Here is a 15405-nt window from a genome sequence, read left to right as displayed (position 1 = left end):
AGCCGAAACATGATGCTGGAGAATTCTGATCTTGAGATGAACAGGTCTCCACGACTGTACTGCAAAGTTACAGCACACGTCTCTCTCTTAACAAACATACAGGCATATTGTAGGTAGTGAAATACAAGCTAGCCCGCACATTATCAGCAGCCACAGGTGGGACAATATTGTACCCACTGTCCCCATAGCAGAGGCAGCTGCCTGCAAGACCGTACGAAGGGAAAAATGCAAGTCTTTCCCTCAAGGTTCCGCCCAGTGAAGTTTCATGAAGCTGCAGCTAACAGAGATCACGGAAGTCAGTTTGACGAAGTTTCACGTCCGGGAGACGCTCTGATGTCATGTGTGTGTGGAGATGTGAGCTTTAATGCAAATTTAACGAAGCGTCAGACACCGCGCAACATCAGCTGATATGGATAGAGAAGGTGAGACAGTCAAACTCTATGGGAGTTTGAACTTTTTGTCCACTGTGGGGAGAGATGAACAGAAGTTGAAATCACTGACATGAGACATTTCCTCTGCAGTTAGATGTAATATAACGTGTCTTTTGTCTCGAGGCAGCTATTCTCTAATAATAATTTGTAAAAGCTAGACATGCAATATTTCAGCTGTGGTTCATTCCTGTTCTCTTGTCTTGTGCTGCAGACTTTACCCCAAGGCTCTCTGTACCTGTCTGAGTTTTTCTTTAAAGTTAGTTTTTCCTTCTTTTTTATTGATACATGAACTGATAATCAATTGACTGAATTCAGCAACAGTAAAGCAGGCAGTATTTCTCAATATGTGGAGTGTACAAGATGAGAAGGCCGGCCCACTTCTGACACTTCACCCACTGTCAGGAGTCATGGATGTACTTTAATTGTGTGATTTGATTTTGTCATATGTCTAGTTTCAGAGCTTTCAATTCCCGTCCCATGGGGAGAGATCAGAGGTCAAGTGTGGGGTCCTGATCACGGCCGTCCCGTGCTGTGCCTGCACGGCTGGGCTGACAACTGTGGTACATTCAACACACTCATTCCCCTGCTGCCCAAAGGTAAAGTATGACAGGTTAGAAGGTAATGAGAGTTTCAGCAAAAAAAAAAAAAAAAAAAAAAAAACTGGGTCATGCTTTATCTTATGGCTCCATAATTTCCTGATAATTTTCTGGGACATTTCCTGGAAAGAATATACGTAATTAGGTAGAAATAAAATGTAGAAAACATTCAGATGATATACTTAAAACTCATTAAAATGATGACTGAGATGATTAGAGAACCTGGACAGGCCACCTGCAATACTCTGACAGAAACCAAGATACCGTTGCAAGTATCTTGGTTTCCTTCTTGGTGCAGAGCATAGAGGCTGACATGGTGAGGTACTATTACAATCATGTAGACACGGACTCAAATAAGCAGGTTTTCCATGATCCATGTAAACGCCACATCATGAGTTTGATCAAAAACAGGATAAGACTTGTAACCAGGATACAAGTGTGCATGTAAACTCACTCATTTTCTGCTGTAGAACTGTGCTGGTGGTGGTTGCTAGTGGCGACAGAGTAGGTCAGCTAGTCATACATACAATCATACAAATCAACATGAATGGATTTTAAGTTTCTAATAATAAACCATTACCAAATAACATTTCTCCTTTCAGGTAAATTGTCAACCAGAATTGTGATGTGCGTACGAGCTGTTGTAGCTGTGTTTGGGGGTTAGGTATCGCTTAAGTGTGTTGTGTGTTTTCCACATCTGTACCACTCACTTCCTCTCAGAGTGCAGATACGTGGCGGTGGATCTGGCGGGCCACGGTCAGTCGTCACACCGTCCTCCTGGAGTTTTCTACTCCGTCCCTGCGTATGTGGCGGATGTACAAAGAGTCGTTGACGGTGTGTGAGTACATACAGAATATCTCAGTGTAGGTTTGATCTGGAGGTTAGACCTCTTCAGGATGTGTTCCTGTGATTAAACCACAGTTGGATTTTTGGCAACTAAAAATGATCGCAGTGTTCTGTGATGAGGCGGTGAACCTGCCTGGTTGATGATCTGTGAAATGAACTTCCACAGCCCTGCACCTGCATAAATTCTCCATCATAGGCCACAGTATGGGTGAGTGCACCATCAGAGCAGTATTTATCTTAATCTGTGTTGTATATTTTGCAAAATAATTTAAAGTGTAAATCACCTTTTAGCCTCTTTATATTTACAGGTGCCGACATTGCTGGAATGGTAAGTGACAAACTGATGTGTGTTTCATCTCTGTCCTACAGTATTTTCTGTGTTTTCTCACCTGGTATCATCATATGGTCTATATGTTTTCCTCCTCAGTACAGTGCACTGTATCCTGAGATGGTGGATGCTCTCATACTGCTGGATGGTTATGGATTCTTACCAACAGATCCGGTACTTTAACAGTTTTTACACCCGAGTCTCTTCAACTTTAATGGTTTGTGTGGTTCAGTGCCAGCCAGGAGCCGTGTTTTTAGAAATACTGGAGTCATGAGTTGAAGTCCTTTCAACACGCCCTGCCTCCTCCATTAAATTAACCTGACTGGACGCCAAAATAAAATCGCCAAAATGTTATATTTTATTTCTTCGACTGTTTCACAACATCTTCACTTAATTGTATTTGTTTTTAAGGAAAGAAATTCAGATGGGGCCATAATGAATCCTTTATTTGTTTATTTATTTATGTCGAAGTACATACAGTATACTGAATATAGAAGTCCTACAATTAGACCATTAGTGTCGTCAGTGGAAGCTACAGCCCGGGTTAAATGTTGCCACATGAATCCTATATTATTATCGTAAATTAGATACTGTGTTCATTATAATGTATCAAGAGGGTGTTTTTAATACAACCGTAGGCTTTCAGGGAAGTGGAGAAAATGACTCTTATATCTCAGTTACCTTCATTTTCCTCCTTGTTCATTCAAATATCTCATATTCTAAAAACGGCTCTGCTCCACTTTCCAGTTTGTGTCGGTAGTTTTTGACTTTCTTATCTCTGTCTCTTCTCCCGCAGAAAGAAATATCCAAGGTGATGAGGCAGGGGATGGATGAGATGATTCAGTTTGAAAAAATCACAGAAGAGGAGAGAAGAGTTTACACTTATGAGAAGGCAGTTGAGAGGTATCACGCTGTTAGAGCTGTTGGTGATTTTATAAGGAATAATAGACCTGTAGTAGCTTTGCCTGTATACTCAGCTGTTGGTCAAAATATTTTATTCCTTTCAGGCTGTTGGCTGCAAACCCGACTCTGTCTGAACAGTCTGCTCACATCCTGTTAGAGCGAGGTCTAGTTCAAGTTGAAGGAGGTACGCTTTTATCTTTTCTTCTCCTTTCAGTGAGGAACAGTCTCACTCTGCTTCCTCTCATCTGCTGAATGTGTTTCTCTTAAACAGGGTTTGTGTTCTCCAGAGACCTGCGAGTTAATTTTGTAAGTCGCTTTTAACCTCCCGTACCTTCCACCACATTCGCCACCTCCTCTCTTTATTCGTTACACCAGAGGTTTTTAACATTCAGCCCATAGAAAACAGCGTGTGTTTTCATTTTATACTTTCAGAAAAACATACTGCGTATCAGTTTGGAGCAGAGCCTGGAGATGCAGTCGAGGAGTCAAGCCCCTGCTCTAGTTGTTCTGTAAGAGACTGGCCTCTGTATTAAAATTCATGTTTGCATGCTGACATATTGTAGCTCATATCATGACAATAACATACTATTTGTCCTACAGTGTGTGGTGTCTTCTCACATTGAACTAAATATGTTCAATATCTCTTTTTTCCCAGATCAGAAAAAGGCTTTGATAGAATATTTTCTGAACCAGCCCAAAAGAAATTTACCCCTACACTCCTCCAAAGTTTGCAGGACAGAAATGTGAGATTGCTACTAAATATAATAAGCGTGTTTTGAGGTGGTTTGTTAACTGTGTCCAGTTAATATCCCTCTGTTTCTCTGTCTCTCAGCACAAGGTGGTGACAGTACCAGGCGATCATCACATCCATCTGAATAATCCTGAAGTCGTTGCTCCGTTTGTGTCTGACTTCCTGCGAACTAAAGTGTTGTCATCATCAGCCAAACGGGAACACAAGTTATAAACTATGAACATTTCCTAACATACTGTTGCAGTTAGTTCATGTTTGAGTTTTCTTGTGTGAGTGTTTCCATTAACAACTGTATTAAAGCTCCCGAGTGCCATCACTGCTTCCATAATGTGACGTAATTCCTGTTGACAAAGATGGTGGAACAGGACATGAGAAGGTGAGGAATCAGCCCTAGTGTAGTTTTTTGTTGTTGTTGTTGTTGTTTTCAACTTTATTGACAACTCAAAACAGGAAAGACAAATTTGTCACTCTCACTATTTAGTTACACCCACTAGTGCAGGGCGCAGAATTACTGTTTTCCAAGAATGAACCATTTTCGAGGAGCTTGCCGCCTTATAGTATCACCCAGTAAAAAAATGTTTAGCAGAGGTGGTAATCCCCCCCAGATTATGAGGCATCCTGTCTCATGATCAGTTTAGTTAATAGATGATGGTGTAAACAATATCCACACTCATAAAAAATACATGGCTTCTCTGTGTGAAGGAGGACCTCTGCCCCTTTTGCCTGAAGGGTGATGTTTTAAATGATTAAGGAGTATTTATTTTTGATGATGTTAGTGGAGCTGGTCTTTGTTTCAGGCGGGGTGGCCCTCCTCTGCTCTGAAACACTGGGAAATATAACATTTGATGCATCTTTTAAGACATGGGACGTAAAAACCAAGGAGGTCAGCAAATATTCATGCTTCAATAGAAAAAGCAACAAAAAATCAAGAATATTTTAGTCCCATGGTTGAGAGTCAGCAAGAGCAATTCTGCCCTTCATTTCCTTGCTCACACTGGTTAAAGACAGGAAAAAATCCCTATCAAGATTTGCACAGCATTGCTAACATTAAATGGTGAATTAGTTCCTCTCCTCCTCTCCTCTTTTTCTGAAGTAATCATTTGGGAAATACACTTTTCAGTCATTATTGTCAAAGGTTTGAAGAGAAGATTAACACCACTCTCATATCTGTAAATTACCTGTTAGCTTAGCTTTAGCATAAAGACTGGAAATTGGAAAACAGCCTGGCTGTGTATAAAAGCAATAAAGTCTGGCTGCCAGCACCTCTAAAGCTGATGAACATGTTATATCCTGTTTGTTTAATCTGTACAAAGTGTAAAAATGACTAGTTGTGGTTTCTCTTGGCCGTACATAGTTTTGGATCAGAGCCAGGCTAGCTAGTTTCCGGTTTCATGCTATGCTAAGCTAACCAGCTGCTGGCTTTAAGCTTTGCATGTTCTTTACAGTCTTCTCATATAACTCCTGGCAAATAAGATCTTTTCCCACATAAGTGGCACAAACAACTATGGCTTCATTTCCTCAGCCTCTCAGTTTTGAAACATGCTGCAATCACCACTTAATGTTCAACTTCTAAAATCCATTTCCTGTCTTTTTATGTGAAGTTTTGTTCAGCCTGGCCTCGGGGCTTATCACATCACCAGCTGTAAATTACAGACTGTGCTGTGGACCACATTGTGATGGATCCTTATTGATCTCTCAGGCTCTTGACACAGTTGATCCCTAGTCAGTTCTGTCCAAATTATCTGACATTGGATTAGATTTTGCTGCTTGTTGGTGATGTTAAAATCCATGTTTTCAGTCTTACATTTCAATTTTTCTGACACACAAACTAAATTTGCTTTAAGTGTATTACAGCAGTCAACCTGGCTATGAACCATTTGCTTCATGTCTTTTGTGATGGACGATTTAATATTTAAAAGCTTTTTGATAAATTCATGTAGTCTGTCAATGTTTTTGAGTGTCAGAGGCACTGCAGGCAAAGCTGGCTGTGATTCACACAACCTCCGAATGAACTGCAGAGGATGAGGGAAGAGTGTCAGTGTGGACTGAAGAGACAAAAGGATTAAGGACAAAATTTTGTGTCTCTTGTTTTCTGGGAAATTTCGTGAACATTTAGAAGTGTGTATGTCTAGTTGCAGGAGTCTTTATCCTCATGAACGTTTCAAAATAAGCTGTAGTCAGATCATAAGAGAAAGTGAGGTGGAGGATGGAAACAGGGTTAGCTCTGCACAGAAACATGATGATGTGATTGACCTTAGCTTTACTGCAGTGCACTGCAGTGACCATGTGTTTGTCCTGTGACAGTGCGAGAATGAGTAAGGGAGTTAATAATAACTGAATTTATAAAACGCTTTGGAACAGGGTTACAAAGTGCTTTACCAAAGAAAAGACATTAAATCAGGTTAAAGAAATAACTAAAAATAGATAAGGAGGGAATCAGGCAACAAAGAGAGTCGACATAAGGGCCTCGTCAGATAAAGGAAGGAAAGCTCACAGAGTGAAATGATAAAAGAATCACCTAAAAGCACATTTTATAAACGTGTTTTTGTCCTAAACTTCACAGTGAGGTCTTTCTTGAGTCAAGGAGCGTTGACAACAAAGGCACAATGTGCTTATGTGTGTTACTATTTAAGGATTAATCAATTATTATTTCATGAAGAAGAAACAAAAGTTGATACAAATAACAGTTTCCATCTGTCACTGACATTTCTGGGACCAAGCAGACACAGCAGTAAAGCTACTGTTAATGGCTGAGACTTGCACACCATAAGGTTTTATTATTTAGTAATGTTTCATTAATCAGGCCTCACAGATCATAACCCAATTTATTGGAGTAGGTGAGTTTGTTCCTCACTTTTAATTGTCTCAAACTTCAACCTTAAAAGTCAGTGTTGCTCCCAGCAGGCACTGCGCCAAATTTCATTCTCTGCCAGATGTGTTGTCCTGGTTGAAGGCTGCCTGACAGACTGTACTGAGGGAACAAAAGCACACACAAAAAAGCCTTTTGTCTTCTGACCTGTTGAAAGTTAAGACCCTCCTCTCCAATGTGTTGTGATTGGCCATAATTGCAGCCCGACATTCTGAACATCCAGTAAAATGATCGGTCACCATGTGTTGCCCTTAAGTTTCAAAGTTCAGAGGTTCCTGAATGTTTCATTTGTTGCATGGACACGTTTGGGTTTATATAAGTCAACCAGGTTTACTGCAGCCACTTTGTTGTTTGCTTTTGCTGGTTATTCAGCTTTAAAGGTGATTTCTTTCTCTTATTTTAGAGACATAAAAGTGAGGATCATCAGACACTGAAATGTCATCTACAGTCAAACAAGCAGGTGCTATTTCTTAATAATCCAAAATGTTACCACTTCCTGGACTCATGTTGTTTATTTAGCTCAATGTTAAATATCTGTCAGGTCCTTGTGTCTGAGCTGCAGTCTGATGACTGTGTTGTGTCATGTGTCCAGTTTCAGAGCTCTCTGTTCCTGTTCCATGGGGAGAGATCAGAGGTAAAGTCTGGGGTCCTGATCACGGCCGTCCTGTGCTGTGCCTGCATGGCTGGGCTGACAACTGTGGTACATTCAACACTCTCATTCCCCTGCTGCCTAAAGGTAAACTGCCGACCAGGGGAGAGTAATTAAACCTTTCAGTAAACAAAATTTTGATTTATGGAGTGATTATAGCTGTGTTTGTAGGACTGGCTGTCACCACAACTATGGGACTCATCTCTCTTTGTCTGCCCCCCTCACCCCCACCCTGTACCCCTGTTTTAACAAGATAAAGCTTTGATTTTATGGTTGATTTTGAGTGTGCTGTTGATGCACACTATTCTCCCACAATGCAATGCACAAAGGCAAAAAATGAGCTACTCTCCTCTGGGAAACATTAAGATAAATTGTAGTTGGTGGTGAAACAGCTCCACAAACATCTCAGGAAAACAAAAAATAAGTGTTAAATCTTAGGAAAAACAGACACTTTCCAAACAGCACGTGTTGTATAATTTTTTGTTTGTATAAAACAGTAAAGTATTTGTATACTAACTGCAAGAACAGCACATTTTGTTAACAGGTATGTCGTGAAACAGTATACAATCCGTATGGATCTGTGTTTTGAGCTAAATGTCAACATTTCATTGCAATCCATCTTATAGTCGTATAGTATTTTACTCAAAACCAAAAAATTTGACCTCATGTTGGCTCCAGAGGGAAAGGTCACGGTGTCACCAAATACCTTAGTATACATCCTCAGAGGATCACGAATGTCCTGTGTGATAGTTGTTAAGATATTTCAGTCTGAACCAAAGTTGATGGACCGACTGACATTATCATGTCTAGAGCCACACTGATAGATAATGACAGTAGAACTAACACTGAAGCTTGCTGGTGTTTCCATATCTGCAGGTTGTTTCTGAGCTCTATCTGTCTGTCCCTTCCTCTCAGAGTGCAGATACGTGGCGGTGGACCTGGCAGGTCACGGTCGGTCGTCACATCGTCCACCTGGAGTCTTCTACTCGTTCCCTGCATATGTGGCGGATGTACGCAGAGTCGTTGATGGTGTGTGAGTGCAAGAGGCTGTGGGACATTACTTTGAATCTCTTCAGGACTCTGGTGCATCTTTGTGGAAGTTAAATCACTGCTGTTATTAAACACAGCAGTAAGAACAGCTAGATGTAATTAGGTGTGGCCTTTTCTGTGAAATAACTCCCACAGGTCTGCAGTGGACTAAATTCTCCATCATAGGCCACAGTATGGGTGAGTCACACACTCTTAGTCTTTGTGCCGACTAAGCAAAATACAAATAAAACACCTCTTGTACTGACACTGCACTGTGCTTCTCACATCTGCTGCTATAAAACCTTGTTAAGATTAATTATACCGTGGTGTGATCAGTCAAACAGTGCTGGAAGAATCAGTGATTAGTTGACAGAAAATAAATCACCAGCTATTGTGATTTGAATTGATTGATTATTTAAGTCATTTATAGTTTAAAGCCAAAATGCCTGGTTCCAGCTTCTTAAATGTGCAGATTTGCTGCTGATCTTTTCACTGCAAATCAGGTTTCTATGGGTTTTGGACTATTGGTTGGGCAAAACACGCAATTAGAAGACATAACTTTGGACATTTGTCACCTTTTTCATGGCATTTTATAGACTTATTTACAAGTTTACAATCAAAGCCAGAATCTATAATGTAAAACAACTTTGTCTAGTTTGTATAGCTTGGAGCATGATTGTCTGTTCACTCTCTTACAGGTGGAAATGTCGCTACACTGGTAACTAAGATTCATCATGCAGCTTATCACTGCTTTCACATAATATACAAAGAATATTTTTGCTGTGTTTTCTTGCGTGGTGTCACAGTATATGGTTCATATTGTGTTCTCTCCACAGTTCAGTGCACTGTTTCCTGAGATGGTGGATACTCTCATACTGCTGGACGCCTATGGATTCATGCCAACAGATCTGGTGCTTTAACAGTTTTTGTTATCACTGTATTGATATGATGAGACTTTAGAGGAAAGATGGTGTAATAGGAGTAATGACCATGAAAACCATTCCTCAGTTCTTTCTCATGTTCCACTTCTGTCAGCAGGTTTTGATTTTATCGTCTCATCTTTTCTGTCTCTTTTCCTGCAGAAAGAAATATCTAAAGTGATGAGGCAGGGGATGGATGAGATGATTCAGTTTGAAAAAAAGACCGAAGAAAACAAAAGAGTTTACACTTATGAGAGGGCAGTTGAGAGGTATCACATTATTCCAGTTGTTGGTCATTTTAAAAGCAATATTTGACCTTTACTCAGCTGTTGGTCAAAATATTTTATTCCTTTCAGGCTGTTGGCTGCAAACCCGACTCTGTCTGAACAGTCTGCTCACATCCTGTTAGAGCGAGGTCTAGTTCAAGTTGAAGGAGGTACGCTTTTATCTTTTCTTCTCCTTTCAGTGTGGAACAGTCTCACTCTGCTTCCTCTCATCTGCTGAATGTGTTTCTCTTAAACAGGGTTTGTGTTCTCCAGAGACCTGCGAGTTAATTTTGTAAGTCGCTTTTAACCTCCCAACCGCTCCACCACATCTGTGTCTGTGTTTTCTCCAGTACATGTGTGTGTCCTTATATGATTTTCAGAAAAACATAGTGCGGATGACTGTGGAGCAGAGTCTGGAGATGCAGTCGATGATTCAGGCCTCTGTCCTAGTTGTTCTGTAAGACTGGATGTTTGCATTGTAATGTCATAATTTAGTACAGTACTTTAATGCACCTTTTAAAGTTGTCCATGCATGTCCATACTAAAAATATTCAAATGTTCTGTTTTCCTAGAGCAGACAAAGGCTTTGGTGCACCATCTTCAGAATCAAACCGTCAGAAAATAATATCAGCACTTCTTCAAGGATACCGTGACAGAAATGTGAGTCTGAATCATCTAAGCAGACACTGAGAAGAAGTTTATTGTGTTAATTTATCCATGGAGGCTGAGCATATAGACAGAAATATTCCATTTTATTATTTTTTTATTTGTTTGTCAAATTCACAGGGACAACGCACATTAATAAACAATGCTGTGAATGCACCGGAGGCAAGAGGCTATTTTTCATCTGTAGTCCCTGGACAGATATTACAGAGTCAGCCTAAAAAAAACAATATAAGAATAAAATTACAAAGTTATTGAGATAATTTATAAGCATGCAGAACAATAATAAGAAGAAAGGAGAATATTAAAGTTTTTTTTAAAAACATCATTCAGGACTACATTCAGTACCATTTAAGACATGCAACAGAGTCTTGTGGTACAATAGATGGAAAACAATAAAACAAGAGATATTAGTGTGACCAAATAAAACCACACTGTGCTGCATTAACTAAAACACACAGAGCAGAAGCACAGACATTAAAACCTTCTACTATATATAGTATAAAATATGTATGTCTGACATAAGGAAAGCAAACCACAAAACAGACATGCATGCATGTACATGGTGATCCACGTGAGGTGAAGTTTCCAAACTGCGTACATTGTGTTGTCATATGAGACAAACCTGACTCACCATGCACCAATGTACTGAGGATAAAACAAGAAATACAGATTAGTATCTAACGAGCAAAACTCCTAATACATAGATCTATGTGAAAATATATAATGTGCAGGATGAACAATGAACAGATGGGGCAGTGATAGTAAGAAGGGATGTAACATGTACAAAGTAAACAGCACATTGTTTACAGAATGAATGTGGTACCAGAAATAAACCAACAGAGTAATAAAGACAAAACATGAGTGAAGGTTTTACTGACTGAACTTTTGTTTGTTCAGTTTAATTAGTTGTTTATGAGAAAAGATTTATAGAGAAACTTGAGATATAATAAAATAAAACTTGTCAGTTTTTTGCATGTGTTAACTCATGTTCATTTCTCTGTCTCTGTGCGGCAGCACACGGTGCTGACAGTAACAGGCGATCATCACATCCACCTGAATGATCCTGAAGTCGTCGCTCCACTTGTGTCTGACTTCCTGTGGACCACAGTGTTGTCACAGCAGCTGCAGGCATAGTGGACAGACATGCAAGCGATAACCAGTACACACACACACACACACATACACACACAGACACATTCTTATTGTGAATTTTCACACTTTTATGTGTCAGTACACTGTTCTCACCTCAGCTTAGAGCGCTCATTACCATAATGTTGTGCAATTTTTTCCCCTCTAGATATGTTACTATTTGAACACTACTATAAAGTTTCTGCAGTGATTTGGAATAATCATGTCTTAGTGTGTAAAACCTCCACTGCACATATTATCACTGCAGTGAAATAGCTGCTCATTTAAATGTACACCAACGACTAGACATTTACAGCACAGATATCTTTGTTGTACTGATTTAATCGTGTTAAGCTGTTATAATTCCACTATCATTCTTGTGTATATTTAAGTTTTAATGCCCCCCCCCCCCCCCAAAAAAAAAAAAAAAAAATTCATGTGATATGTTTTTTTTTTTTTTTTCCTAGACTTAGCTCATATTTTCTAATGTTGCATCAGTCAGGCTCAGAGTGCCTGTCTCTATCTTGATAAAGATTGGACAGAAAACATCAGGGACAGCACTGGGAATATGTCATTATTAATGGAAATACTGATATTAATCAAAATCAACAAATTATAATATTGTTATATTAATTATAAATTCAATTACCATTGATATGAGATAACACGTGAAAAGACAAGAGTTTATTGTGCTGTTTCCGAGTAAGTCTGATAATGTGTTGTATTTTATAAATATATTACAGCAAACAACAGCCAAAGATAACCAGGGCTGATGAAGACTGAATAAAATCCTGCACTGTTCAAAGCAAATGTGATTTCTTCATGTAACTTAAATCAGCCGGGCTGTCACATGTCTTAACGTTATGTTTTGAGACATCACAGATCGGTGTTTGAAGCTGATCTGTTTAACTGAGCTGCTTCTCACAAATCGGCGCTGCCCGTGTAGAATGAGCTAAAAATGGCAGTCATTAAAAAAGATGACAACTTTTCATTATGTAGGCCATCATCTCTGTGTTCAGCTTTTGTCTTGGAAACAGCAACACACACATCAAAAAAAAAAAAAAATAAAAATAAAAAAACCCTCATGGGAGTGACTCTGTAAAACACTGCAGCTGCTGTCAGTCAGAGCAGATACGAGAGGAGCTGGTCACACAAAATATGCCCCCCACCCACATCCCCCCAACCACCCACCCTCTCTCTCTCTCTCCCTCAATGTCACATAAACTGTGTGATGGCTTCGGTGTTAAATGGAGTGGAATTGATTTTACGCAGCGGGCAGCAAGGCGGTGAGCATCCAGAGACATCTGAAGGGCTTGTCCCCCGCCTCCCACCCAACCCCAACCCCACCCCCCAACCCCCCAACCAAAAAACAAAACAACAAAAAAAAAAGATTATAGTTATATAAGTTTCCCTCCCACTCCCTCCATCCTCTCAGAGCCATCAGCAGAGGCGTTGTCATGGCAACCCCCACCCCTCCTCTTGAACGTCAGAGCCAGGAGCTCGGAGGATGAAGCCGCATGCAGCTTCTGTCTCTTGTGCCTCTCAGAGAGCACCTGTGATTTTTTTTTCTACTCTCTTCTCGCCTTTCGCCGTCTCCCATGCAACAGTGGGAGCTGCTGCAGCGCTGGAAATAATCTGATGGTTGTTTGGATTCGCGGCTGCTGTGCATCGCATACCATCAGACACACAGAGACCAACTGATTCAGCAGCCTTCTACAGGTAAGCACGGTGCCTTTTATTTACTACCGTGCCCTATTTTTAGGATGCAACACCTGCCTGTGTGTGTGTGTGTGTTTGTGTGTGTGTGTGTGTGTGTGTTTGGTTGCAAGTTAAAAATCTCAGCCTGATAGAAGAGTGTGTTCTGTAACGTCTTAATTCCTGTGCTTTATCCAACATTTGTGATTGTAAGGAGGGAGTATGGAGGCTTTTCCAAGGGGTGACTGCAAATAATGGGACACTGATGCTGCAGTTTGCCATGCATGATATCTCGCCCAGGAGGGATGAAGGGAGTGTTTGCAGGGATTACTTTTAAATAAGTACAACTCTGTTCATCATCCACCCTTCTCCACAATCTCGCCTCCTCTCCTTCCCCTTCCTCCGTCATGTCTTTCCTGCCCGTCTCCTCCTCATCCATCCATTTTCCTGTCCTTTTCTTCATCCTCCACCCTTACCACCCCTCTCGCCCCCCCTCCTCATCGCTCTGCTCTGACAGCAGCAGCAGCAGCAGCTATGTCGTGGCTCTTCTTGGACTGGTTCGTCCCCCTCTACCTGCTGGTGTCGGTTTTGGTGCTGGCAGGCTTCGGAGCGTGCCTGTACTTCCTCGAGCCCGGGCTGCAGGACGCCCACAAGTGGAGCAGCAACAAAACAGTCCGGCATCACCCGCTGGTGGCCAGTGTGAACTGCAGAGATGACGATAGCAATGCCCTGATATGATCGAGAGGGCGAGGCGGCAGGCCATCTGGACAGGGGTGCCGCCAGGACACCGGAGGGGAATGGGAGCCAACACCTTAAAGATGGAGAGGGAAAAAGGAGAAGAAGGAGGAAAGATTATTGATGCGAGCCCTGTCTTATCATTCCAACTTTTCTCTGATCTCTGTAGATTTTATTTTTATTTTTTTTTGCTGTAGACATCAGGGGAAAACTGAAGCAGTGGGGATTTAATTGATTTTTAAAATTGAATCCAAAATGCACAAGGAGTGAGAAGACCACATGCAGAAAGAGATTGTGAGGTGATTGGAGGACATGTTGCCCTTTAGAAATGTGTTTGTAAATTTCATGCCATCTTATACTTGTGCCAACTTTTACATACGTTTTTTGTAATTTGACAATCACTTTACATGTATCACGGAGTTGGGAGTTTACTTATATTGTGCATTTAATTAGTGAAGTGAATGACATAAGTGCAATGAATTTGTTGCCAGCGGGGAGGGTTTTTTAATCCTCTCTGTGGCGACGTGGGCATGGCAGCTGCTGAGAAGCATGCGGATTGTTAGTGCCACTGTGCCAAAATGGTGTAGTAGTGACTCTGTTCAAATAATTATGTACCGAATAAACGCAACTGATTTATTCAAGGTGCCAAGATTTATCCTAGGTGGACCAAGATTACAGATAAGTAGTATTTGGTAATGCTCAAAGTGTATATTTTTTGTTTTCATTGTTTTTACTTGACAGCATGGTGAGGAAACTGTGGGGGTGTTACAAACAACCCTCTTTTGATGATCATATGCTTCCTTTGTTCATACAAAAATAAAACTGTTTAATCCTCAGATCTTTGGGTTTACTGCTTTTTTCAAGGGACTTCCATTTTATGCTGATTTAAACTATATAGTATAACTAAATGATCTGAATACTTTTCCCACCTCTGATCTGCGCTGCAATCAGACAGAAACACATTCAGACTTCACAGACGGTGTCCGATGAACCAAACAAAATGAGAGACCAGAGTGGGAGTAAAACAGTGAAGCCTCAGTGTCGAGGAATGGAGAGAATGGCACTTCTGTGCCCACTACTTCCTACTGCTGCTCTGCTCCCTGTCTCGCACTCTTTGACTTATTCACTCACTCAGGGTGTCAACAACAGGGACCAAACATCACGCAGCAGGTTTGTGTCTTTTTCTTCATTTGTAACTTGAAAGACTTGGATTTTTCTTTATAGATGGTTGTAATTCAGTGGAAATATACAGTGTGGCATACTGGTGCATACTAGTCATATTGTCTCAGATTGTAGCAATTCAAAGTAACCGAGTACATTTACTCAAGTCTTGGACTTTAGTGCAATTTTGAGATACTTTGACTCCACTAAATGCATTTCTCAACTATAGTTACTTTGCAGATGAACATTTAATATATAAAACATGATGTGAGATTTTTGAATGTGATTGACATTTACAAATTAAACTACCTAACAGTATATAAAGTAGATGAAAGGAACACCACCTCAGCCAGCTGCAGCAACAGCAAAATGTTACTTATTCATGAATTCACCAATACAATGTAGTTGTATTAATCAATAATAATCAAATGT

The 15405-nt window shown here is 40.5% G+C and overlaps 2 protein-coding genes across 3 annotated transcripts; both read left to right on the top strand.

Annotated features, from left to right (window-relative positions):
- Window positions 1-272: 272 nt before the first annotated feature.
- LOC108875880 (serine hydrolase-like protein) lies at window positions 273-4168 on the top strand. The gene is made up of 12 exons (XM_018665066.2): window positions 273-422; window positions 884-1027; window positions 1748-1861; window positions 2040-2081; window positions 2182-2201; window positions 2301-2375; window positions 2998-3104; window positions 3209-3288; window positions 3376-3410; window positions 3537-3613; window positions 3760-3847; window positions 3937-4168. The coding sequence occupies exons 1-12, from the start codon at window positions 410-412 to the stop codon at window positions 4066-4068; spliced, it is 927 nt and encodes a 308-aa protein (XP_018520582.1). The 5' UTR covers window positions 273-409; the 3' UTR covers window positions 4069-4168.
- A 2809-nt stretch (window positions 4169-6977) lies between these two features.
- LOC108875881 (serine hydrolase-like protein) lies at window positions 6978-14648 on the top strand. 2 transcript variants are annotated; one of them, XM_018665069.2, is made up of 13 exons: window positions 6978-7184; window positions 7317-7460; window positions 8289-8406; window positions 8559-8600; window positions 9101-9120; window positions 9239-9313; window positions 9485-9591; window positions 9679-9758; window positions 9846-9880; window positions 9969-10045; window positions 10161-10248; window positions 11269-13101; window positions 13595-14648. In XM_018665069.2, the coding sequence occupies exons 2-12, from the start codon at window positions 7404-7406 to the stop codon at window positions 11386-11388; spliced, it is 819 nt and encodes a 272-aa protein (XP_018520585.1). In that variant the 5' UTR covers window positions 6978-7184; window positions 7317-7403; the 3' UTR covers window positions 11389-13101; window positions 13595-14648. The 2 variants fall into 2 exon arrangements, with proteins under 2 accessions (XP_018520585.1, XP_018520584.1); XM_018665068.2 differs by having other exon boundaries at window positions 6979-7184; window positions 8289-8402.
- Window positions 14649-15405: the final 757 nt, after the last annotated feature.

Source organism: Lates calcarifer, linkage group LG5, assembly GCF_001640805.2.
Source record: "Lates calcarifer isolate ASB-BC8 linkage group LG5, TLL_Latcal_v3, whole genome shotgun sequence".
Classification (NCBI taxonomy): Eukaryota; Metazoa; Chordata; class Actinopteri; family Centropomidae; genus Lates; species Lates calcarifer.
This window is presented reverse-complemented; position numbering and strand designations above follow the sequence as displayed.